Raw genomic sequence first — 26,066 nt, 5'->3', positions numbered from 1 at the left:
TGGTCTAAAAGCCTCTATCTAAAAAATATCTTTTCTGAGGGCTAAGAATATCCCTGAATTTGATGTCTTCTAAATAGAACATTTCTCTATTATCCCAATTTACTTCCATGATCATATATTACTTTCATAACAAAAAAAGTTAGAAAAATGAAGACTGTCGAAAATACTGTCTGATGCACACAGTTCTCTGATAAACTCTTTATCTAATGGTTTAAAATGAATTCAAATGAGATATTCAGGCAAGAGAAAATACAATATTTTCCCTTCCTGACAGCCACATGGCTCCACGGCAGTGCGGGGCTCAGTGTCAGACCTGGGCTCTAAGTCTCGGCTCTGCCACTAACTCAGCACGTGGTCTTGGGTGAGTCACTACCTCTCACAGGGTCTCAGTCTCTGCACCTATAAACTGAAAGCACCAGCTATGGTGATCTGCAAGGGCCCTCCCGGCTCTGATGGTTGATGCTCCAGACAATGAGGTGTACTTTCCCAATATACCCAGGCTGTAATTCTACAGCCTATCTGGCTGTGCTGGGCATACAGCCTTGCTGAGTTCATGGTGGCTCATGGATACAGTGCTCCTCTCCCCAGTCACTCATGTGGAGTTTTAGACCTTCCAAAGCTCCATCAGCCCCACAACAACCCTGAAGCAAGAAGGTCAGGGAACAAGCACCTTGGGAAGAAAGGTGGCTCATTTCAGAGCTGCAAACTTGTAAGTGACAGGGTCATGACCAAAATTAAGGCATTTTGACTCCAAGCCTAGTATTCTTTACCTCATTTGGATCATATCCTAAAAGAACTACAGACCCTAAAAGTTTCATGTGGTGGAAAGACCACTAGTGTTAGAATCAGAAGATGGGTGCAATCCCCTCTTCCTGCTCTCCTGTGTATGCTTCTGCACCAGCCACTCCCTATGACTGAGCCTCAGTGTCTTTCTCCATAACACGGGGCTATTGTTCTGACAATTCTAGTGCTGTAGGGAGGCTCATGGAAGAGTGAATGGAAACCTTTTGTATGTTATAAAGTTAGATGTCAGTTAGCATGAATACCATTTATTGGGCCCAAAGGTAGGGAGGAATCCATCCCATTTGTCCTTCAAGAAACCCAAAGCCCTGGGAAGTTTAAGTCCTGGGCCACAGGGCAGCTGGGTATGAAACCTGAATGAGCAAGTCACTTGACTTGCAAGCTGAGCTATACGGGACAGACTTTAAGCTTGGCCTGGCTCCCACCCTATGGAGACCAAACTGCAACAAAACTGAAAACACAGGCCGGGCGCGGTGGCTCACGCCTGTAATCCCAGCACTTTGGGAGGCCGAGGCGGGCGGATCACAAGGTCAGGAGATCGAGACCATGGTGAAACCTCGTCTCTACTAAAAATACAAAAAATTAGCCGGGTGTGGTGGCGGGCGCCTGTAGTCCCAGCTACTCAGGAGGCTGAGGCAGGAGAATGGCATGAACCCGGGAGGCGAAGCTTGCAGTGAGCCAAGATCACGCCACTGCACTCCAGCCTGGGTGACAGAGCAAGACTCCGTCTCAAAAAAAAAAAAAAAAAAAAACTGAAAACACTGGACACAAGTGTAGAGCCCAACAATATGGATGGTTCCTTCTTCCCATCATTCGCACATTCAACTAGTCAACAAACATTCCTCTAATATCAATTCTAGATAGTGATGTTTGGGTACCTTATGTATGCAAGGAAAGAGAAGGAGGAAGGATCAAAGATGAATACGATGGTCCATATATGGAAAATAACTAACATTTAATAATGAACATTTCCTGAGCTCTTACCATATATCAGGAACTATGCTGTACTATTTCTGTTATCTCATTTCACACCCACAATAAGCCAAGAGGGCAAGAATGATCTGGATTACTATTTTACCCTTGAAGAAGCTGAGGCGTAGCTGAGGCTCAGGCTCAGCTGAAAACTAAGTGGTGGAACCAGTACTCAAACCAGCGTCAGCCTGTTCAGATCCTAAATTCGTAACTTCTAGTTCCACAGCCTCTGTATTGCTGGGTGACCTTAGGCAAGCATCTTCCCATCTGAAATGTAGAGATTCAATTATTCTAATGGGCACAAGAAATATCACAAACAACTGTGACCCAAAAGAGAAAGGGAGAAACGCCCACTTGAAGTGAGGTGTGGCCGTCACTTCCCATTCCTCAGGAGAGGAAAACATCAGATATAATCTGGGTGGCATGATGACAGAGTCAGGCTTTTGCCAGACAGGGCTCAAACTGGCAGGGTTCAGAGAGATATGGCTAATATCTGCCTACCTCCAACAAGGTCTGTTCTCCCACCAAACTCAACCGTGTACCCCATCTACACACTCCATTTACCACTCCACCCCTGAGCCAGGCCTTTTGTCCATGCTGCCCCCACCTCCCCTTACTTCTCTCCTCCAGGAGGTCTCTTCTGATGCCGCATCTCTCCCCCAACAGAAAAGCTTTAACAACCACTCAAATACTATCTCATCAAGAAGCCCCCAACTTGATGGAATAGCATTTTCTTTGAGACCTTGGTCCTTGGTGAATGGTTCCCCTGTCTCCACAACTTGCTCTGTTTATAAGAGAAGAGTAGTGGTCCTTCTCCATCTGAATCTGTCACAGTAGCAGATGCCAGTAAGGTTGCCTGGAATGTCCGCACATGTGATTCTGCCATGGTAACAGCAGACCAAGGTTCGGAATGCTTTATCCCTGATGAGCTGCCCCGGCAGTGCCATGCCAGGCTGCTCATGGAATCTTCCTCGAAGAATAATAACAACAACAAAAATCACCAAAACCTATGCAACAACAACACAACCCATTAATGGACAAGAAACTGCTGAGCACTGGTGCCAAGGTTCAGCTCCTATAAACATACTTTGGGCCACTCACCTGGTCCCTTAGCTGATAAGGAGGCCAGGCCCTGGCTGTCTGCACTGTGGCTCACTCAGAGGGTAATGCGGTTTTTAGCTGGCTGGGCCAATGAAGCAGGCCGTCCCCAACTCCAGCCCCCAAATTACCACTTCTCTTGTTTGATGCCGCCAACCAGGGATCTGTCGGCGTGGACCCTGGCAATTAGCACAGCACTCGCATTTGTTGGGGAATTAGGAGCCACTGATTACCCTAATTCCAGGTCATTTACAGGCAATGAGTGTCAGCCTGGGATTGGCCTTTCCAAACGGTGGCCTACAGGGTGGCATGATCATGACTTGACTTTGAAATGGAAGCAGGGGCCTGGTAAGCCAGGCTGTGAACCAGGAGGGGAGGCAGGACTCATAGCTGAGCCTAGCTATATGGCAGCCATTGCCTCCCCAAGTCCTGCCCACTTACGGGAAATGAAGACCAGAAGAAGGTGTTTCCAGATTGAGAACATGCCTATTTCTAAGTCATCCTGACCCAGGAAGGGAGCCCATTTCCCTCTGATAGCCCTGCTGACCCCCTAGAATGTGCAGCCACAAGATTAGTGTCCCCTAATCTGAGAGTTTCTGGGGGCTAAAGGCCTGAGTCAAACTCTCACTGGCTGAGCAGGACCCTCACACTCAGATCTGCCCCCAGGATCCAATCACTTGCCACCAGGCCCCACCTCCGACATTGGAAATCACATTTCAATGTGAGATTTGAGGGGACAAACATCCAAGCCATCTCACCCAATGAGAATTACCTTTAGATTCTTGCTGTTAGACCTCTAGTCACAAATGGGCCCTCCAGGATAGTGACATTTCCAGGATAATATAGGCCCCTACACCTTGTATGATTGATCCCTATCTCAACCCAGCAGGGGCCAACTCCGTAGCTAGTATATTCCCTGTGTTTCTACCCTCTCCTGCCAGTTTGCTGTAAGAGGAGCCAATAGGCTTGTCTACACTTTATAGGGTCATGACCATGTGGAGCCAGTTAACTGAATACTTGTCCACTAGAGAACTTCCGGATCTCTCCAAAGGAATATATAGGTATTGGGGTTTGGCTGGACAAGTCCCAACAACTTCCCTAATACAAACTCTAGCTCACTTGAAAATCAGGGACTGAACCAGGTCTTTCCAGTCATTCATAAAATGTCTATTTTGTCTTACTTGGTAGATATCATAAGGGATATAAAATGAACCATTCACGGCACCTGCTCTCAAGGAATAAACAGTCTAAGGGATCAGAAGAGACTTCCTGGAGGAAGAAGAAAAGTTAGGGCAGAGGGAAGAAAGAGCATCCTAAGTAGAAAGAACAGTGGGAACAAAGACCTAGCTGGGGGAAGGAGTGGCTTGCAAAGATAATGGTGGTAGTTCCACTTGGTGGAAGAAGAAGTGGTGCAAAACATAGCAGAAGGAAATAAATTTGGGATGATAGGTAGGGGGCATATGGCAGATGGCTCAAGAAATATAATCCTTAAAAAGCCTGACTAAAGATTTTGGATTTTATTTCATAGCCAATTGGAAGCCACTAAGGCTTTTGGACAACAGAGTAGCAGAATCAGATCTGTGCCTCAGAAGCAAAATCTGGCATAATAACAATCATCATCATTGTTCTTGCCATCATGACAGATCACATTTAGGATGCACTCACACAATGTCAGGCACTTTTCTAAACACTTAGACTGAGTGGGAAGGAGGGTCTACAGGGAGATCACTTGGAGGTGGAGGCAAAGTCTAAGAGGAAGAGGATGAACAAAGCCTGAGCTGTCTCAGTGGCAATGGGACATAGAAGAGGGCAGGATGGATAGAAAGCAAGGAGGTGGGACCAAGAGGACTTGGCATCTGTGAAGCTGTGGGTACAGAGGGGTGAGAGGAGTCAGATAGCCTTAGCCAGGAGACTAGGAGGATGGAAGTCACAACTAGGTCTATGATATGTGATTCCTTGATTCATAGTCCTGGTAGATGAATCTAGAATCCAACCCCAAGGATATAGCCAAAATATTCCTTGTCACCCTGAGTTCAGGAAAACATTTGGGGAGGAACAGACCATGAATCAAGGGCAGCTGTCCCAGCAAGATTTATTCTCCCACACTGTGCCCTGCTCCTACCAACTTAGAACCTGCTGGTTGGAGTGAGAAGGAAAGGACCTGGAGAGAAGTAGCCTCTCTTTGCTTTGACCGTAGTGTCTTCTTGGTGGAGGTCTTCTGTCATGATATGCATCAGACTAGGGTCCCCATTTAGGGAGAATGCCCTGGTTTTAACCTAACTTATTTCTCTGTCCTTAGGTATCACTGGGGTGGCCCCGAGCCCCTGAGGATTAGGGCCCTCAGATGGAAGGCAAGAGCTGCCTGCTCTGATATTTCTCTCACTTCTTATATCCCACACAAACCCTGTGCTCTGGTCAGGTAGGCTTCCCACACTCTGCCCTCAGCCTGGGATCTGTCTATGCTCATACCCCCCCATCCCGCAATCAGGAATGCCCTTATCCTGGGCTAATCCAAATCCTAGCCTTCAAGGTTCAGCTCAAGTCCTCCTTCCTCTAAAAAGTCTACAATAATCATGCCTACACTGAGCTACAGTGAAATTTCAGAGCTGCAAGGGAACTTACAGATCATTGGCCCAACCCTCAAAACTCTACCGAAGAGAAAACTGGGGCCTGGAGAAGACAGAATAAGGGCTATGCCTAGAACCCAAGTCCATAGCATTCCCTTGATGAGCTTCCCATGAACTTTGCAGTTCTTTATTTCACCTGTCCATGTCACAGATTGTGAGACTGTCTGTGAGGACAATGACTTCTGTATCTCTATATCCTTCACTGTGCTTAGCACAGAGCCCTGGGTCACAGATGGCTCAGGAAATAGAATCCTTAATAGCCAAAGACTCAGGAAGGTAACAGGTCCTGAGGAAAAGCAGGATACAGGTGAAGAGAAAAAAAAAAAAAAACAACCACCAAAACCCTCCTTCCAGCAATTCTCCACTGTTCTGGGATGCAAGCCAAGCCTAGCCACTGGACTGGGGGTGAGAACAGAGATGATGCATTCAAAGGAGACTTTTACATCCGAAAGAGATTTCTGCATCCAATATCAGTGTTCTAGCCCACAGCCTCTTGGGAGAGCAGCTTCCAGAGGCTGGCAGAAGGGGTCATGCTGAGGTCAGCCTCCAACCTAGGGACACTGGTAATGGTGGTGGAAGCAGCTGAGAGAATATTTTTCTTTTAAAGCTGAATCTTCAGATTTGGGGAACTGAAAGAACCCTCCAAGATCACCTAACCCAATTCCTAAATGTTTCAGATAGGGAACCTGAGGTCTTGGTAAGGAAAGAAACTTGATCAAAGTCACACAATACATTAGGGTTACAGCCAGGACACAGTTCCATGTCTCTTGATCCCAACCCAGGGATCTCTGCAGGACAACTTTTCTCAGCTGGGTCCCACATGGATATAGCCAGGAGAGCAGCTGGTAGGATTACATGGCTACCAAGAATTTCTACACTGCTTTTTAAATTGTCAAAACTCAATTGCCGATAGACTTGTGATGCAGGTTTAGAGAAAATAATGAGTTTGACTAAGGCTCCAAGCTGAGAAGTCACTTGCTTGAGATCATATCAAGCACAGATTTATCTAGTTCAAAACCCCGTCGTTTCCCATTGGCTCATGCTACCAGACATGCTGCATCTAGGCTCAGCATGGAAGAAGAAAGACAGGACAGACAGACATTCTGAGAGGTTTGACAAAGAATTCCATCAGATACACACTTCCTGGTCAAGTTCCTCCTTTGCCCCAGGCACTGTGCTGGGCACTCCAGACGCAAAGAGGAAATACGATCCAGGAGTGGAGAGACTAAGTAGGTAACTTCCAGGGAGCTCCTAAATGAGCAGTTAGAAAGATTGGAAGAGAAACAAATTCAGTCCTTCAAATTCTGAAAAGAATGAGGTTGAGGAACAGTAACAGACAGGGATGTTGTAACAGAACAGGCTGGCAGGGTCCACCGCAGATGTATGTGCCACCAGCCAAAGCCATTTCTGTACTTGCAGAGCACAGCACAATGCCTGGCACATAAAAGACACTCAATGTAGGCTTGCTGAGTCAGTCAATGCATGGATAAATGAAACTAGCATCCCAAAGGGAACTGAGGGGCAGTTCCAGTGCTTGCAGAGAAAGGGTCTACCCACCAAATGTGGTCTTGCCCCACTCCATCTGTAGAAGGGGCAGGAGGCAGCTGGTGGGTCCAGAAATGCTGACAGAGAAGGACAGAGCTTCCAGCCCCAACCCACTTCTCCATGGCAACGAGCTGACAGAAAACTGCACAGGAGACTGAGAAACCAGTTTTAAAATAAAGACACAAAACACTCTCAGTCTAAAATCACACATGCAAAGCAACAGCTCCTGCCTCGCAGCCCCTTAGGAGGGGTAGGCACAATCACTAAGAAAAGTACCTCCTTCCAACCTGCCCATTTCTCTGCCAAGGCCCATGGGCCTCCCCTCCTGCTGTATACTCTTCTAAGAGCTGCCAGGCAGAATTCCTCTTGCTTTGCAGTATATGCTTCAGGGCATTGCATCAAATCTGACAAGCAATGGTAAAGCTCCACCAGGGTTAGATCTGGCAGGTTCTGCAGCAAACAGGCTGTCTGCTGTTGGCTTCGTGTAGAATGGCAGTTCATAGCAGGGGTGGCTGTGGCACAGGGGCCAAGCAGGAAGAGCAGGACAGGGATGACTTTTCTCCATCCTCCTCATGTTCAATCCTGCTTCATCCTTCAGGGCTCAGCTGTATTTGCCTTCATCTCTCCAGGATGACTTAATTGTACCTTTGACTGTAAACCCAAAGCCCTCTGTTTACATTTCAAATACAAAACTTACCAGTCTACTTTTCATTATACTGCTTACTTATTCTGCCCCCAGTAGAGAGCCTGGCATATGATAAAGCCTCGATAAATGTTTTCTGAATTGAATCAACAGCATGAGAAAACATGTTAATTTGAGTAGTTGGAGACCAACCTCCCTTTGGTTTATGGGAGTCCACTCAGACTACCATTTCCCTCCAAAGCCTTGGGTGCTTAGAGAGTGTGAAGGCAATGTCACCTCCTCTCCAACACTGGATCTGTTCACTACTTTTCTGCCAACACCACTGTGTGCTCTTCCCTACAGTTCCATGGACATCACCGTATTCAGAAGGGTACCCTAAAAGAAGCTAGACTAAGGATCCTGGATTCAGCCCCAGCCTTATCACTTCCCATCTGTGTGACTTTAGACAAGTCATTTAATCTCTTTGAACCTTAGTGGCCTTGCTTGAAAAACAGAAGTACCAATTTCCATACCAGTATTCTGCCTACCTCACGAAGTTGGTGTGAGGACCAGAGATGATGAATGGTAAAAGTGCTCTGAAAGCAGTCAAGTGGTGTCTGTGCAAAGATGAGGTGGAGTTTTATTTCCAGAATCTTATAAAAAGGTAGCTGAGGCCTAAGCTCATGAGGTGACTTGCTCATGATCATATGGGGAGACAGTGGCAAAGCAGGGTTCCAGTCTTCTAATTCTTGGTCCAGAGCTCCTTTCACAACCTTTTGCTGCCTTAGAGATCCCATCTAGACATTCTTCAACTTTGGCAAAAGCAATTCCACGTTCCATTAAAATGAGAAGCATTTTGGATCACCTGCAGAGTACAAATCTCTGCCATGGAATGGAGTCCAGCTCTCTACTTCCAGGCAGAATGCCACCTGAAACATTCTAGGCAGGGAGTTAACTCTTACTCCCCCACAAAAATCTTTCCCTACAGTCTCCCAGTCACTGCTAACTAACCTGTGCCAGAAAGGTCATCCTGGTAGCTAAAATATTCTTGCTGTGGCAGAGCCCACATCTTCTGATCAAACCTCAGAAACAAAAATAAAGAATGCAACACTGCAAATATTAGAGAAGCAGATTGAAAACAACTTGTACAGGATATACAGGAAAACTCATATGGCCTGGAGCACAGGCTTCAATGGAAAACCACTAAAGCTACCCTAGGGCCTGACTCAGGAAGTAGGGACACTGCTTCCCTGAGATGTGAAGTCAGCAGAAACAGATCTGAGAGAGTCAGGAGGGACACACAGACCCCACTGCTTAGGTTCTAACAGCTTGTGGGCCTACATGCCAGAGATAGCATTAAGTGAAACCTCTTCAGACCTCAGCAATGACTTTAAAAAGAAGGGAGGAAGGGAAGATGGAGGGAAATATCTTTGCTGAGAACTCTAACCCTTACATGGTATGATGGTTAATTTTGTGTCAATTATGGAAACCAGTTGTTTGATCAAACACTAGTGTAGATGTTTCTGTAAAGGTATTTTTTAGATGTGACTAATATATTACAGTGAGTTGACTTTAAGTAAAGTAGATTACCTTCCATAATGTGGGTGGGCCTCATCCAGTTAAGGGCTCTAAAAGCAAAGACTCAGGTTTCTTGGAGAAGTAATTCTAACTCCAGACTGCAACAGAAATTTTGCCTGAGTCTCCAGCCTTTGGACTCAACTCTTACCTGAATTTCCATTCTGCAGCTTGCCCTATGGATTTTAGACTTGCTAGCCCCCACTACTGTGTGAGTCAATTCCTTCAAATCAATCACACTCTCTCTTTATTTTTCTCCCTCTCTTTCTCTGAGATGGAGGTAGAGGTAGAGATTTAACTTATTGGGTCTGCTTCTCTGGGGAACCCTGACGAATACACATGGGATGCGATGCTTTCATTTAATTTACCTAATTTCATCCCTGGGAGGTAGGTTTTGCTATTTTGATGCTTGTTTGCAAATGAGGAAACCGAAGCTTGCTAACTAAGATTCCAAAATCCATGTATCACCGTAGGTCTGTGAGGAAGTAGAATTTCTCTGAAGAACTCTGGGACAGAATTCCTGGCCAAAGCAAATAATGTTGCTGATTCCTCTGAGTTCTCCTTCTCCTTGGGGATGCAGTTAACACCAGAGGGAACTAGGAGTATGAATAATTTTGCTCATTCAAGCAGGATGACTTGCTTTTACAAAACACAGTCTTTAGGATGGCCAGGTACGCTCAGGAACAGCCTATAATCCTAGTGCTTTGGGAGGCTGAGGTGGGAGGATCGCTTGAGCCCAGGAGTTTGCGACCAGCCTGGACTACACAGCAAGACCTTGTCTCTACAAAAATAAAAAATAAAAAAATTAGTCAGGTGTGGTGGCATGAGCCTGTAGTTCTAGCTACTTAGGAAGCTGAGGCAGTAGGATCCCTTGAGCCCAAGAGTGCAAGGCTGCAGTGAGCTACCACTGGGCCACCACAGTCCAGCCTGGGTGACAGAATGAGATCCATCTCTTAAGAAAACAAAAAACAAAAATTACAGTCTTTACGTTATGATCTACATTCTTACCTGGGGGTCTGTTTCTGGATTTAGGGTTTGATCTACATAAATACTTCAAGGTTTCATCACTTTTAAGAATTGACCCGGCTGGGTGTGGTGGCTCACACCTATAATCCTAGCACTTTGGGATGCCAAGGCAGGCAGATCACCTGAGGTCAGGAGTTCCAGACCAGCCTGGTAAACATGGTGAAACCTCGTCTCTACTAAAAAGAAATAATAATAATAAAATAAAAAATGCAAAATTAGCTGGGCATGGTGGCACACGCCTGTAGTTCCAGCTACTCCGGAGGCTAAGGCAGGAGTATCACTTGAACCCAAGAGGCGGAGGTTGCAGTGAGCCAAGATTGCGCCACTGCACTCCAGTCTGGGTGACAGAGCGAGACTCCGTCTCAAAGCAAAACAAAAACCGGCCAGGCTCAGCAGCTCACACTTGTAATCCCAGCACTTTGGGAGGCCGAGGCAGGCGGATCACGAGGTCAAGAGATCAAGACCATCCTGGCCAACATCGTGAAACCCCGTCTCTACCAAAAATACAAAAATTAGCTGGGCGTGGTGGCGCATGCCTGTAGTCCCAGCTACTTGGGAGGCTGAGGCAGGAGAATCACTTGAACCCAGGAGGCAGAGGTTGCAGTGAGCTGAGATCGTGCCACTGTACTCCAGCCTGGCAACACAGTGAGACTCCATCTCAAACAACAACAAACAAACAAACAAACAAAAAACACTGGCCCTCAAGTACTAAGGGGAAGGTAAAGTTTTTGCTAGTTAATGAGTGGTCTTCTTCCTGAAGGCAAATCCAGGCTATAGATTGTTTCCATTGGGCTACTGCTAGAAAGTGGGAAGACTACACTCTGCTCGAATAATGAGCCCTAAAGGGGCTGAGCTCAGGTAGGGCGAATGAGCAAGCAGCCCTCATTCTGCCTCTTCCAGCTCCCCTTTCCTGATCCAGAAGTCTCTCAGCACCGTGGTGTCTCCTGAGAAAGGGGGAGTATTGTTTTCCTGAATAACAACTCTAGTCTAAGGATGGATGAAACCCTCTTTCCTCAGTTCCCATTAGTGCAGCTGAGACAGGGCAGTGTTTGCAGGAGGAAGTTTACTAAACGCTAGGGGGCAATGAGAAGGAAATAATCACAGGAATCCAAACATATCTACCAGCAGGCAGGGCTGCCAAGATGAGGTTCGTCACTCCTTAATAATTCTCTCTCCAAAGGGCTGGAACATGCATCTGCAGCAGCCTTTGCTGCTTCCTGCCCATTTGAGCTTTCAACAGTTTCCACTTGGTCACTATCTTGCTTACTGCCTCAAAGGCACAGCCTCCCAGAACTCCCCAAAGTGTTAAAGCTCACATAAAAAATGCTGACGTTTGGCACATAGGTAAATGGAAAGGTAAGCGTGCAGTCTGACACCACTGGCTCCTGCTAGCTCAGGCCTGACCAGCCACCCCAAAGTGCTGAGGGGATCCTTGTCTTGGTATCCTGGTTGGGAAATCTCTCCTGCAGAGTCTTGTCTCACTTGTGGCCTGAGACAAGATCCAGAATCAGCTCTGGCTCTGGCCTGAGTCAACCCCCTTCATTTCTGGGTTCTGGTCTGAGAGTGCTGCTTCCTCTTCAGGTAATGGGCTGGAATGTGGTGACAGACAAATGACTTCACCTTCAGATGAGATCTCAACCCTCTCCACAGGGAAGCAGCCTTATATGTGATATACCAAAGGGTCCTTCAGGAACAAGGAAGAGTGCTACTTGCCCTAGAAGCCTGTCCAGACAGGTACATTTTCTCTGTATCTGCCTAAAGACCAGGGATCTCTCCTCTCTTCTGCTGCTGGTGTTGCTCTGTCAAAAACAGTTGCCTGCATGTTTACACAGCTGCTAGGGTCTATGAGGGGAAAAAGCTCATGATAATAATAACAGTAGTAACTAACATTTACTGAGAACTTACAATGTTTTAGATACTACTACTCTAAGCACTTTCCATGTATTAAACTCATTAATATTCACCACAACCCTTTGAATTAGGATCTATCATCACACCCATTTTACAGACAAGAAAGCCAAGACACACAAAGATTAAATTATTTGATCAATATAACAAAGCTAGTAAGTGGTAGAGCTGTGATTCAAACCCAGACAGTCTGGCTCTATATCATTTAATCCAAATAACAGCTCTGCAAGGTTACTATTATTAATGCTGGTTTGGTTGAGGAGACTGAGGTTTGAGCACTTTGCTAAGATCATATAGCTAATAAGGGGCAATTCAAGTATTCAATCCAAAGGCTGCATCCTTTCTCAAGCTCTCCTTGGTAAGGATGATGTTATAACCACTCCAAGCTAAACTCAGGGAGGCCAGCTGACTTCATTTGTCCTTTGGGTTGAAAGGCCACAGAACCAGAAATGGATGCCCTCAGCCATCAGGAAGGCTCTTCCAGCAGGTGACTTTGGATGAGCGAGGTTCCCAAAGCACTCTATGTATAATCCCATCTTTCCCTAAGATAGACAGACGTGAGGTTTGGGAGAGCCAGCCTTCTGTGACCACGTGTACACTTTTTTGTTAGGGTGCATGGATACTATACAGTTATGGTTTTCTGGGTGTCCGTTCTGCCCCAGGAATAAGTGAACCTGCTTGTAATCAGGATTGTGTGAGACACAGGAAACAGCATCTCCCAGTGGAAAGGGCAAAAGCTCAGAGGAACTTAGACCTCTGAGCCACACTACCTGGGGGGATTTAGGCAAGTTTCTTAATCTTTAAGAGTTTTCATTTGCTTATCTGTAAAACAAAACAACAAACAAATATATCTTCCCTTTTAGGGTGGTTATAAGAAAAAAATGAAGTATGAAATTTTACAGAAAACATCTACCAAGTACCTACGGTGTGCCGGGCTCCGTACATATGTATCTTATTTATATTCCACAAAAATCCCATGAGATAGATACACTATTATATCCATCATACAGATAAGAAAATTGAGGAACTGAAAGACTGAATAATTAGCTCACTCAGCTGGTAAGCAGTAGAGCTAGGATTTAGGCCCAGGTTGTATAGTGCCTGAGACTTTGTGCTTTGGCGCTCTGCTGTGAGTCCCACTCTGCTGCTCCACAACTGCCTTCTTTTCACAGGTCTCTCCAGCTCTACTCTCCACACTGCAAAGGCAATGATCTTTCTAAAAGGCCAAACACTATTACTCCTCTATCTAAACTCCACCCTTGATTTCCCCTGCCTAAGGTGATCTTAAACTCTCTAGCATGGCATTCAAGGCCTGCTCCTGACCCTGCTCCTAGCTCCTTTTCTGGCCCGTCTCCCACTCCAACTCCCACCAAAACTGAAGTCCTTGCCACCTAGACTTTGAACCTGCTGTTCCCTATACTTGCAAGGCCCTCTCTCCAAAAGAGGGAAACTCCTACTCATCTTTGAAAGCCTAGCCTAAGTATCACCTCCTCCTTCCCAGATTTCTTTAGGCAGCTGTCTAGCTTTCCTCTATGCTTCTGCAATAGCTCTGTAATAACACTGTTCACCCATAATCTTGTTTGTCAGTTTATATCTCTGTCTTCCATGCTACACCAGTGGCTGCCAATAAATTTGAGTCCGAGGACTCCTTTTTAATATTGGAGAATTTCAGGATCTTCAAATACACTAATCAAAGCAATACTTAATGACCAAGAGTCACCATTAATTCAGTAAAGCTTATAAATGCGACTGTATTTTAGTCAACACCATGCCTCTATAATACTTGAAACCAATGCTGCATGTAGGTGTATGTGTTATAAACTCTGAGGACTCTAAGGCTCCAGAGCCTCCAGTTTGGAAACAATTGCTCCGCTCAGCAAGTGAGTTTTTTGATTAAATGAAAGTAACATTCATTGACCCTATTATATTCCAGGGGTGTGCCAGTCACTTTTCATTTTTATCTCCTTCAAAGCTCAAAAAAATCTGTATTCTTCAGATAACAAAACAGAGCCTTGGAAAGCTAAAGTGCCTCATCTGAGGTCACACGGTGAATGAGAGGCAGAGCAGGGATTTGGTTCCTGATCTTTTTCTACTCTGCCACTCTGCCTCTGGTGCAGGACCAAAACATGTTCATCTCTGAATTTCCAGTGCTCACTCATGGCAGTGCTCAGGAGGAATGAATAATACAAACCCAGAGAACCCTTCTCTACACAGTCTCAGACCCTCCAGCTTATATCCACCCCAGCCAGAGACCTTCCCAGTTGTAGGCAAGCATAGGAGCCCTTCACACATCAAAGAACCAGAGGTGCTGGGCAAAACTCTACGATGGCAAAGCATGGCCCACTTTTGCTTTGTTGCTGCTGTTGTTGTTGTTGTTGCTGTTGTTGAGATAGGGTCTCACTCTATTGCCCAGGCTGGAGTGCGGTGGCACTATCAAAGCTCACTGCAGCCTCAACCTCCCAGGCTCAAGCAATCCTCCCCCACAGCCTCCAGGAGAGCTGGGACTGTAAGTGCACACCACCACCCCCGGCTAATTAAAAAAACCATTTTTTTTGTAGAGGCGGGATTTCACTATGTTGTCCTGGCTGCTCTCGAGCTCCTGGGCTCAAGTGATCCTCCCGTTTCAGCCTCCCAAAGTGCTGGGATTATAGGCGTGAGTCACTGCATCTGGCCCTACTCTTCCTTTAAGTGCTATTTCCCTCATTTGGTGAGTATTCCTGCCCTTTTCCTGAACTCCGAGCCCCTTCTCTTCACCTGTCATCCCCATCCCCACTGCCCTCACTCCCCCAAACTTCCTGCCCATATCCACTGCAGCCTGCTCTCTGTCCTCTAACAGTTCCCTCAAACTAGATCCCACAAAGGTCATACTGCCTGGTAATAGCAAGGTGTGGCACCCCGCAACCCCCTCAACCGGACATTTGTGTATTAAGCCAAAGGACAGACTTCTAAACAATTCTGGTCAGTATGCCATGGGAGGAAGAGAATGGGCTTCAAAGTCGGACAAAGCCAGGTTTCAATCACTGGTTCTGCTACTTCCTTTTTGAATTACCTTGGGCAAATCACTTAATTTATCTGAGCCTCAGTGTCTTCATCTGAAAAACGAGGATAAGAAAACCTACCTCATAAGGTGAATATACAAAGACCTTACAATCTTGGACTGTATAGTGGGTTGAACAGTGGCCTTCCAAAAGATGTCAGTCAACGCCTTAACCTCTAGAACTTGTGAATGTGACCTTTTATGGAAAAAGGGTCTTTGCACATATAATTAAGTTAAGGATTTTGAGATAAGAAGCTTGTCCTAGATTATCTGAGTGAGCCTAAATGCCATCACAAGAGAAAAGCAGAAGGAAATCTGACACACAGACAAAAGAGGAGGAGGCAATGTGACCATGGAGGCAGGGACTGGAGTGATGTGGCCACACGTCAAGGAATGGCAGCAGCTACCAGAAGCTGGAAGAGGCAAAGAACAGATTCCCCCCTACAGCCCACAGAGTCTCTGCAGATGTAATCAAGTTACAGACCTTGGAATGAGTGCAATCTCTTCTTTATAAGAGAAAGAAGAAAAGATGCAGTCACACAGAGAGGGCCACATGAAGACAGAGGCAGGGTTAGGGCTTTTGCAGTCACAAGCCAAGGAATGCCTGAAAACACCAGAAGATGGAAGAGGCAAGGAAACAGTCTCTCCTAGAGCCTCCAGAGGCAGCATGGCCCTGCTGACACCTTGATTTTGGACATCTGGCCTCCAGAAGTGACAGCATAAATATGAGAGAATAAATTTCTATCATAAGCCACACAGATTGTGGTACTTTATTATGGGAGACTAATAATTTTTAGGTTAATAATACTAATAATTATTCATATCATGTATACTAATACACACTGCCTATCTCCTTAATTATCATATATCACCCCTCATCTCCCTCATACAAACTACGTTACAAGAACGCAAGCTTTGGGAGAATGGAACCTTATCTGACTTGGTCATTATCAAAACCCTAATGATTAGTATGGCACCAGATAGATGGTAGGTGCTCCATACATTTTTTTAAATAAATGAATTAATTGCAGTTCCTCAAACATAATATGCTATGTCATGCCTCCATGTCTTTGCATACGCTGTTCCCTCTGCCTAGAATGCCCTCCTCATTCCCTTACAAACACCTATGAAGTTATCCTTCAAAACTCTACTCAGATATCACCTCTTCTCTGTGTGCCTTTCCTTACCACATAGATTAATCTCCCTACATTAATTCCATGTCACGTACATTGCTCTAATACAGCATGTCTTACATTGCACTCCAATCACGTGTATATGTGTCCATCTCACTGAAAAGAGAAGAGCTTCTCAGAGGGCAAGAGAGTAATGTGATTTACTGCTTCTAAGTCCTCAGCATCCACACCATAGGGCACAGCTACATATATGTAGAGCTTCCCCCTCCTTCCATATATTCCAGCACTGAAGGGGCAACTCTCCCAAAAAAGGGGGCAAATCTTACCAGCCTGAGGCCCAGAAATAAGCCTACAGGATCCAAAGAGTCCATGAGCCCCTTCTAGGCCTATTTCCAAACTACCTCTAGACAGAAGCCATAGAGAGAACCTTATGACTGCAGAATCCTGGGAATGGTATTGTTTAATTAAACAGAGACTCAAGTCACCAGCATCTGGCTCAGGCTGGGCCTCTGGGACTTGAGCAAGCAACATTTCATCATTAGGAGGAAAGGAGATGACAAACTCTTTCCTGAAAGAACCCAGCAGGCAGGCAGCAGAATTACTGGATGTGGATAAATAAAACCATTATTTCCAAATACATATCCCAGGCAGCACTAAATGCATTCTCCGTATCATAGGCGATACTAAATTTAGAACTGGCAGTTTGAGTCATATGCTGATTCCTAAAGAGAAAAACTAAATTCAAGGGGGAAAAATGAAGTGAAATAAGAAAATAAAAATGCAATCTTAGTCTATAAGAGCAAGCTATCAAGAGAGGTAAAGGGGAAGTTACCCGCACAGAAATTCTGGCTGAAAAAGAACTCCAAATGGGGACAGGGCAGGGTTTTGCTAGGTACCAGCAACAGCGGCATTTGGGGAAACCTCTAGAATGTCTCCCTGTGTGGAGTTTCAGAGAGGCAGGAGTGAAATCTGCATTTGAATAATAATGTGGGTAGCACCCAAAGCCATCCCGAGGGCCGAGGCTTGCTGTTTCCAAAGTGCTGTCAAGCATATTGTCTCACTGAAGTTTTTTTTTTCTATTCTGCAGTGAAGGTATGTCACCCCCATTTTACATCGAAGAACCGAGCCTACAGGGGTCAAGTGACTTGCCGAAGTCATAACGTCAGTGAGGAGGAGCACAGAGATTTCATTTAATAAACTCTTAATTTTAAAATAGCTTTAGATTTACAGAAAAGTTTTAAAGATAGTACTAAGTTCCCAAATATCCCTCCCCCAGTTTTCCCCATTGTCATCATCTTATATTACTGTGGTACATCTATTACAACTAAGGGACCAGCACTGGTACATTACTATTAGCCAAACATCATATTGCATTTAGATTTTGCTAGTTTCTCCCTAATGTCCTTTCTCTGCTCCAGGATACCATGTTACATTTAGCCATCATGTCTCCTTAGTCTCCTCTGGTCTGTTACAGTTTCTCCAACTTTGTTTTTGATGACCTTGACAGTTTTTAGTATTAGCAGGTATTTTGTAGGATGTCCCTCAACTGAGTTTTTCTGACGTTTTACTCAGAGTTATACTGGGATTATGGGCTTGGAGGAGGAAGACCACAGAGGTGAAGTGTCTTTACTATCACACTATATAAAAGTCATATACTATCAACATGATTTATCACCGATGATGTTAACCTTGGTCACCTGGGCAAGGTAGTGTTTGCCAGGTTTCTCCACCGTAAGGGTATTCCTCACCTCATCTCCCTCCCCCAACCCCTTTCCATGCTCTACTCTTTGAATGCAAGTTAGGTGCTCCCAGGAGGAACAGTTTGGACGGAGCCTGAAAGAATGGATGAGATATTAAAATGTCAAAGGACATACCAAGTAGAGGGAACTGCAATGTAGGTAAGTGCACGCATATCTGGGGGACAGGGCTAGGGGCAAGGTATCGGCAAATGGGAAGAGAAGGCTGAGAGGGTGGCTAGGCCCAAACTGAGTAGTGCCCTACAGTCAAGCACGGGGCTTGGACTAATCTGTAGGCAAGACCCATCTCCTCTCATCACCTTGCTTAGGGCACTCAGGGTACTGCTCAGATGCTGAGAAGTGGGACTATTTTGTGAGTGATATGCTGACTTCCAGCTTCCTTTATTCCCCAAAATTCTTCTGCTCTTTGAGGCACAGACTGCTGGTTACCTGCTCACGATCCATTGTCCTCTTCTTTCCTGGTAACAGACTTCAAATTTTATTCAGGATAGCCATGTGCCCAGCTAAAAGTCTCACTTCCCAGGCTTCATAACAGGTTTGGCTATGTAGCTAGGCTCTGGCCAATCAGTTTTTAGTTGATATTGCTGGGTACTACTTCAGAGAAAGTGCCTTAAAAGGGCTTCTTTTTGTCCTTTCTCCCTTCTGTCTGGCTGAATATTGCTAGTAGCCATCTCGGACCTTGAGAAAATCTTGAAGACAAAGGCCTATGTTAAGGATAGTGAAACAGAGAGATAGAAAAAATTAGGGCCCTTGATATCTGTAGAACTATTATACCAATCTTGTGGGGGATATCACCAGACCTCTCATGCGTGAATGTATTAGTCAACTTGGGCTGCTGTAACAAAAAATACCACAGACTGCATAGCTGAAACAACAGAAATTAATTTTTTCACAGTTCTAGAAGCTAGACGTCTACGATCAAGGTGCCATCAGAGAGTTGGTTTCTAGTGAGTCTCTCCCTGGCCTGCAGACGGCTGCCTTCTTGCTGTGTCCTCACATGGCCTTTCCTCTGTGTGTAGAGGGAGAGCAATTCCTAGTGTCTCTTCTGCTTCTCATAATGATACGTCATATCAGATTAGGTCTCCATCCTTAAGACCTCACTTAACCTTCATTACCTCCTTAAATACCTCATCTCCAAATACAGTCACATTGGCGGTTAGGGATTTAATCTATGAATTTTGGAGAGAAACAATTCAGTCCATAACAGTGAGAGAAAATGCTTCTGTCTTGTTTAAGCCATTATTATTTCCGATGTCTAGCATGCGCACATGCTTTCTTAATGATAGACCTGCACAGTCCAAGGAACACCTTCTAAAGCTTCCACCTTGATGGCCTTGTTAGCTGAAAGTCCAAAGGAAGGTACCAGAGATGCCACTCTTAAGTCATTTGGAATGCTGATTCATTAATCGCTTTCATCCATTCAATTGACAAACATTTACTGAGCATCTCCTATATGCCAGATACTGAGTTATGTGCTGGTGACACTAAAGTAAACAAAAATGGTCCTTGACCTCTAGGTGCTTATAGTCTTTATTGATTTATTTACTCTAAGCTCATCTCCTTTGAAAGGGTATTCCTATAATATAGTAAATAAAATGGAAGTAGAAATTCAAAACCATGGAAAGGAGGCGTATCCAAATGCCAGCCCTGGGAGCTTATATACATGCCGTAATTGAGCCTCCAGGTTGGCTTTAGCTTCCTAGCAACCATGAAAGAGCAAGAGAGCGTGACTTGGTTCTTGTTTTCTGAAAGGAAAACGAATCCCAATCACTCACAGAAGTCAAATGTAAGCATTTTCTTTTCTGAGCAAACTCTACCTAGTGTTTGTGGCCTGGAAAGCACCATTTTCTGATCAAATCCCAGTCAACGTTTCTCTAAATTCCATGTGTAGTTCATTAGCTCTTAGGTACTCATCAAATAAAGCCAGAAAGTTCCATGGTTTGCACACATGCTTTTGGTTTCCTACTTTAGAGCTTATGGAAGACGGTGAGTGATCACTCTACTCACAGAGAGAATGGGGACTGGTAAATACAGAAAGTGCTGAAGCTTGGACATTAAGTATATGATTTTAAGAAGAAGAAATAGCAAGATGATATGACCCTAGAAAATGGCCAGGGTATATAGAAAGATGGAACACCAAGATGAAGTCAGTATACCTCACCCATAGGGTTCCTTTCTTGGTGTATCACAACAGGCAGCATCTTATGAGAGAAAGAGTATGGGTTTGAATCCCAGCTCTACTACTCTATAACTTATTAGCTCTGTAATATTGGGGGTTTTAGCAGCCCAGAGACTCGGTTTCCTCAGGTAAGATGAAAATGGTATCTACCTATCATGGGAATTAACTATCAAAACATATATGTTATCTCTGCCACAGTGGAATTATGGTAACAAAAGCCTGCATATAAGGGCCTGATCTGTGCCAAGCACTGTACTATACACTTGACATGAATTATATCATTTAATCTTCACCATAAGGTAGATGCTATTCAAGAATTCAAAAACTGTTGGTTTCTCCCCAAAGCTATGCCAAGCCATATCCTTTGATATTTCTGAAAGGAATGTATCAGCGCTTAGAAGCCTCTTTGCCAGATCCATTCCATGCAAAGCAGCTATATTGACACCAATTTTGTAACCATCTGCAATCCCAAAAGTTTGCTGCAACTGGTATAGACTTTTAATTCTCGGGCTCCCCAGTGGGAGTTTGAAGAACTCAAAACCCTTCCAAAAGGCTCTTTTTAACCTCCATTTGCAATGAGAAGAAAGACACTGAGGAATTTGGAGCATGCTATTCAAAATAGAGTGCCCTGGCTGCAAGGATGGGGAGTGGGAGTTATTGTTTAATAGGTACAACATTTCAGTATGGGAAAATAAAAATATTCTGGAGATGGATGGTAGTAATGGTTTCACAACAGTGTGAATGTATTTAATGCCACTGGACTGCATGCTTAAAATGGTTAATACAGTAAATTTATGTCATATATATTTTACCACAATAAAAATAACAATAGTAATAATAATAATAATAAATAAAGTAACCAGGGCTGTGAAGAATCTAAAAGTCATACATGATAGAGAACATGTGAAAGAATTCAAGTGTTCTGAAGGAAAAAGTTGGAAAGCCTCTGGTTTACAGGATAATGGTACTCCCTACTACATATGAAGCACATCATATATGTCAGGACTTTACCTAGATCATCTTTATTCTCTAGCAGGGCCCTGCAAGGCATTCCTTGCTTATAAGGATCAGGTGACCAGCCCATGATCAGATCACACAGCCAGAAAGTGGTGAAGATGGGATTTGAATTCAGCCAGTGTTCTTTCTTCTATACAATGCCGCCTCTCATTCAAATATTGAAAAGATGCCTGGATTTTAAAATGCTGAAAATTTATCTCAAGCCTGAGATTTTATTATTCTGAATTGGGATGCAGGGGGTAGAAAGGTCAGATATCCATCTTCTTGAAGGCTCCCTGTACTGCCAGGACATGCAGGTAAACCTCAGCCTATTGAATCCTGCCCTCTAGGGGCAACCATTATGATAGGAGGAAACTGGAGGGGCCTTGAGATCAGAACCAGAGGCAAAACCAGGTTGATGCTGCCAGGGGACTGCATCAGGGCCGCTGGATCACAACCAGCTCCTATGGATAAGGAGGGAGCCATCAGCCAATAGAGAACACAAAGTAAGCTCCAAATACAGCAAGAGCTACTAAAAGCATTTCTCCCCACAGTGTAGTCACCATATCCCAGAAGAGAAATTTTGAAGAGGAAGAGAAAGACAATGAAACAGGAAGAATTAGAGTTCGGTGAGAAGGCTCTGAAATCTGTAGTGTGTGTTCAGATCCTAGCCTATTGTTCTGTTGGTAAGCATTGTAACAGTTTTGGAGCTGGAGCACAATCTCCTACCTGCCTTGGGTGCCCTCAGAAATCCCTCGGCATCACCTCCTACTCTTCAGTTACCTCCCCCCGCATCACTGAATCTTGCCCTACAGAAAAACAGATTTGGGAAATGATCCTCAGGTCTAACTCAGTGTCACAAACTTCCAGATAACAAAGGTATTAGGCCAGGGTCAAAGGATGAGTGACAAGGAAATGAGTTTTCTGTAATGCTGGCTATTGATCAGAGACTCCTAAACACTGAATCTGAATTTTTCCCCACTGGATAAAGATGTAGACTTGTTGACCACTAGTTTGCTTCAAAAAGTAGAAGAGTTTTTTTGTGTAAGAAATGTCTGTGAACATTCTCTTAATGGAAAACATAGCAGCTCTAAGTTCTTCAAGAATAAGACAAGCCTTGAGTGAAAAAGACCTGTGATGCAGTAAGAAGGGGCTGCCTCCTAGATGCAACAGAACTCTACTCTGCATGGATGGTGTTACCTGCAGCTGCAAGTTCCGCTAGGGAGCTAGGGGCTAGTGAAGGCAGACTTGAGATACCCCATATCTACTGTGTGCTCTCAAAATGTGTCTGTATCCTTGAGTAAGTCGGGAAGTTGATGTAATCTTACATGCGTGTGTGTTACAGGTATGAGTGTGTATTTGTGGCCTCTTTCTACCAATCCACAGATTCTCATTGCATTTCCTCCAGCTTCCTTCAAGAATTTTCTCTTTAAGCTTGTAAGCTGGGACACATTCATATGAGCTCCACAGATGGCCTGCACCGGCAGCAGCAATCTTTCTGAGAAGAGCCTTGGAATAGTGAGCGGAGCCGTGGCTGACCAGCCCTGCCGTGTGGATCCAGCTGGAGTCAGCTGGGCTCTACTCCACACAGCGCACGGCTGTCGCCTGCTCACTTCAAGTGGAGGATCTGGCACTTATTTTAGGTCCTTATAAATAATACATTTTGTCATCTTGATTCTTCAAGGCCTTCTTTTAAGCTATTTTTTCCTCTTTGGGAAAACCGCTTTTACTCTACAAGACAGAGTTGTTCATAAATCAAGAGGAGTTCCTAGTGACCAAAGCCTAAGTTCCTGACTTCAGAAGAAGTGGGCAGCCACCCAACCTGATTAGTCAAAGCCTCATACAAGAAGAGAATCTTATTTTAAGGATGAAAAGAAATGTCCAACATCTGATTCCTTCACCTCTGACCCAGAAAGTCCTAGTGTCTGAGCTTTAAATACCACATTCAACCCCTGCTTCCCCAAGAGTCCCTACAGGCTCATCATGGTCAGTAAAATACTGAGGTTCTTACCATCTGTAAAATGGGAACAAGGCTTCCTGTGTATAATTGTCCAAGTGTCTGGCATAAAGTCAAGGTTCAGCCTGTGAGCTCCCGGTGAAGTCTTCTAGTCCCTTGCAACTCCCAAGAAGATGCATTTATACTTTTAAAAATTGTTCCTTTCTTCCTTCTTCACAACCATGAATCAATCACAGAGGAAGTGTTTACCAGTTAATATGGCACAAAGAAACCTAGTAGGACAGTGATAAAGTGCTGAACTGTAATCTGATAGACCAGGGCTTGAAGCCTGGCTCTGCTACTTGTTATGTGACCTTGGGCAAGTTCCCTAATTGCTCCAGACTTCAATGTCCTAATCAATAAATGGGACAAACCACTAACTTTATAGTCTCTTCCAAACTTTACTGTGCATTAAAAATTGCCAGGGAATACTGCTAAAGTGTAGATTCTGATTCAGCAGGTCTTAGGTAGTACCTGAGGTTCTCCATTTCTAATTAGCGCCTGCCTCCCTGCCTCTGGTTTGTGGACCACATTTTGACCAGAAAAGAAGAACATGAACAGTAAAGACATGTTGTAAGTTGTAAAGGGCTATGCCACCTTAAAGTCTGATTCATTAACCATTATTGTTTTACCTTAAAACACAAAGAAGACCATGAATTAATCCTTGATTCTTTATGGGCAAGCAAAATAGTGATTATTTATCTAGTAAAATAACAGGAGCTGTGGAAAACCAGTTGTCACCAATCCTCTCCCCATACCACCCCCCAAAAATTCAACAACTACTAACCAACAAAGTGCAACACTCCTCCTATCAGCTGGCTGATGTAAAAAAGTAAATATACACACAAAATCCCTAATAGAGCTTAAAACTATTTCAGATGAAAATTTTTAGGGGTAACAATGTAAACTACACTGATCCTCAAAAAAGCATTGTTTTAAGACCAAGTGTTTATGACTAAACTGAAGTGTTGGTTTTGAGTGTAAAAGCAGATTTGGGTAGGTTGAAAAAGAAAAAACAAACAAACAAACAAACACATAAACATTGAGTTCCTGAGATTAGTTTGATGGAGGAGGAGAGGAAATTGATGACAGAATTTAATGGAATGGAAGAAGGAAGCAAGTGACAAGGACTGTGAAAAGGGCTTTCCTCCTTCTTGGAACAATCCTATACTCCAAGGCCACCTCCTTGGTGACACCTTTCCTGACAGCCCCAGATAGAGGTGATTCCTGTTCTTGTTGCCAAAGCACTAATACCCACCTCTCTACCCATCCTGGGGCCAGTGCTTATCACACTATACTGAACACTCACATTAATCTCCAATCTCTTAAGGTCAAGGACCACATCCTATTTATATTCTCAGCCTGGCATAGTGCCCTGGCACATATTAGGCACTCAGTGAATAATGCTGATTGAATGCATGAAGTAGGGGATGTTGAAGAAAAAGTTAATGACCTTTTTTCAGGGTTTACCTTTCTGGAGCTATTCATTCATATATACATTCACTTGGTGTCTTAGTACATTTTGTGTTGCTATAACAGAATAGCACAGACTGGATAATTTATAAATAACAGACATTTATTGGCTTATAGTTCTGGAGGTTGAGATGTCTAATATCAAAGTGCCAGCATCTGGTGAGAGCCTTCCTGATGCATCATAACATGGTAGATGGCAAGAGAGTGAGAGAGAGGAAGGGCAGGTGAGGGGGAAAGAGAGGGAAAGAGGGAAAGAGAGAGAGAGAGAGAGAGAGAGAACGCATGTACATGCAAGAGTGAGTAAGTCGGGATGAACCCACTCCCTCGATAACAGCATTAGTCCATTTGTAAGGGCAGACCTAAACACCTCTTACAGGTCCCACCTCTCAGTGCTGTTATAATGATCAAGTTTTAACATGAATTTTGGAGGGGACAAACATTCAAACCATAGCACTTAGTAAGCACACATTTTCTAAGTGTGAGTACTCAGACCATTTACCAGTTTTCAGTGTATTTCAGTCTGAGAAATAATACAAATTTTCTTTATCTCAAGACTGTAAACTTAATAATATGTAATAAGTAAATACGTATAAACTTTTAGCATCTTCCCAAAGTACTTTTCTATTTTTGCGGTAAATTGAATATACAATTTTCCTATTTTATAACAAGGAAACAGGTCCAGGAAAAAAATTATCTAAGGCAGAGTCTTAAACTTTAGGTAAATAAAAATCACTTGGTGCACTTGTCAAAAACACAAGTTCCTGTCACCTGCCTCCAGAGATTCTAATTCAGTAGGATGAGATGAAGCCCAGAAATCCACATTTTAATACTCCCCAGGTGATTCCGACGCAAGTGGTCTACAGACGTGGGGCAAGACCCCTATACAATTAAAGTCCAGTCCAGAGCCCTCCTTCAGGCTGGGTGCCTGGCCTATTCTGGAGGTCAGCACGGGGTGCAGATTGTCTCAGGGCTTTGGTTTCAAACCTAGAGTCATAGGATGGGAGACAAGTCACATGTATGGCACCTTCATGGGGCCTGGTGGCAAAGCCAAAACCAGAAAATGATGGCAGTGCTAAGAGCCCATGAGTAAAATCATGAAGCCAGAATGGTAGCTAGCAAATGGATCCCATTTCTGAGGACTTAAGAGCTGGAAGGCCAGGTTCTGGAAAAGAATTAGGCCTTCCTACGGAAGAGGAACAACAACAATTGCAAAGAGGCTCATTTGGGGAAATACTGGAGGTGTCTGATATATTTATCTTGGCTCTACACCCCTTCTTTTCCACTTTGAGATAGCTTACCAAATGGAGCCCAATGAGAATTC

At 44.3% G+C, this 26,066-nt stretch overlaps 1 protein-coding gene across 3 annotated transcripts in view; it reads right to left on the bottom strand.

The window, feature by feature from the left end:
• The window catches only part of SERGEF (secretion regulating guanine nucleotide exchange factor), a 234,558-nt gene that overhangs the window by 16,501 nt on the left and 191,991 nt on the right, over window positions 1–26,066 (bottom strand). The window contains exon 11 of one of the 3 annotated variants that reach the window (XR_004436276.1): window positions 18,531–18,805. The exons of 1 other annotated variant lie outside the window; for it this stretch is intronic. Coding sequence is in view for 1 of the 2 variants with exons in the window: in XM_033208197.1 (XP_033064088.1) it covers window positions 22,045–22,085 (41 nt within the window). In the remaining variant the exon portion in view is untranslated. Of the gene's footprint in view, window positions 1–18,530; window positions 18,806–22,005; window positions 22,086–26,066 lie in introns of all 3 variants that reach the window. One more of the 3 variants, XM_033208197.1, reaches the window with a different exon arrangement.

The sequence above is a fragment of the Trachypithecus francoisi genome, unplaced genomic scaffold (assembly GCF_009764315.1).
Source record: "Trachypithecus francoisi isolate TF-2019V2 unplaced genomic scaffold, Tfra_2.0 Lachesis_group8, whole genome shotgun sequence".
Lineage (NCBI taxonomy): Eukaryota > Metazoa > Chordata > Mammalia > Primates > Cercopithecidae > Trachypithecus > Trachypithecus francoisi.
Note: the sequence above shows the minus strand (reverse complement) of the source record. Positions and strands in the feature narration are given on the sequence as shown.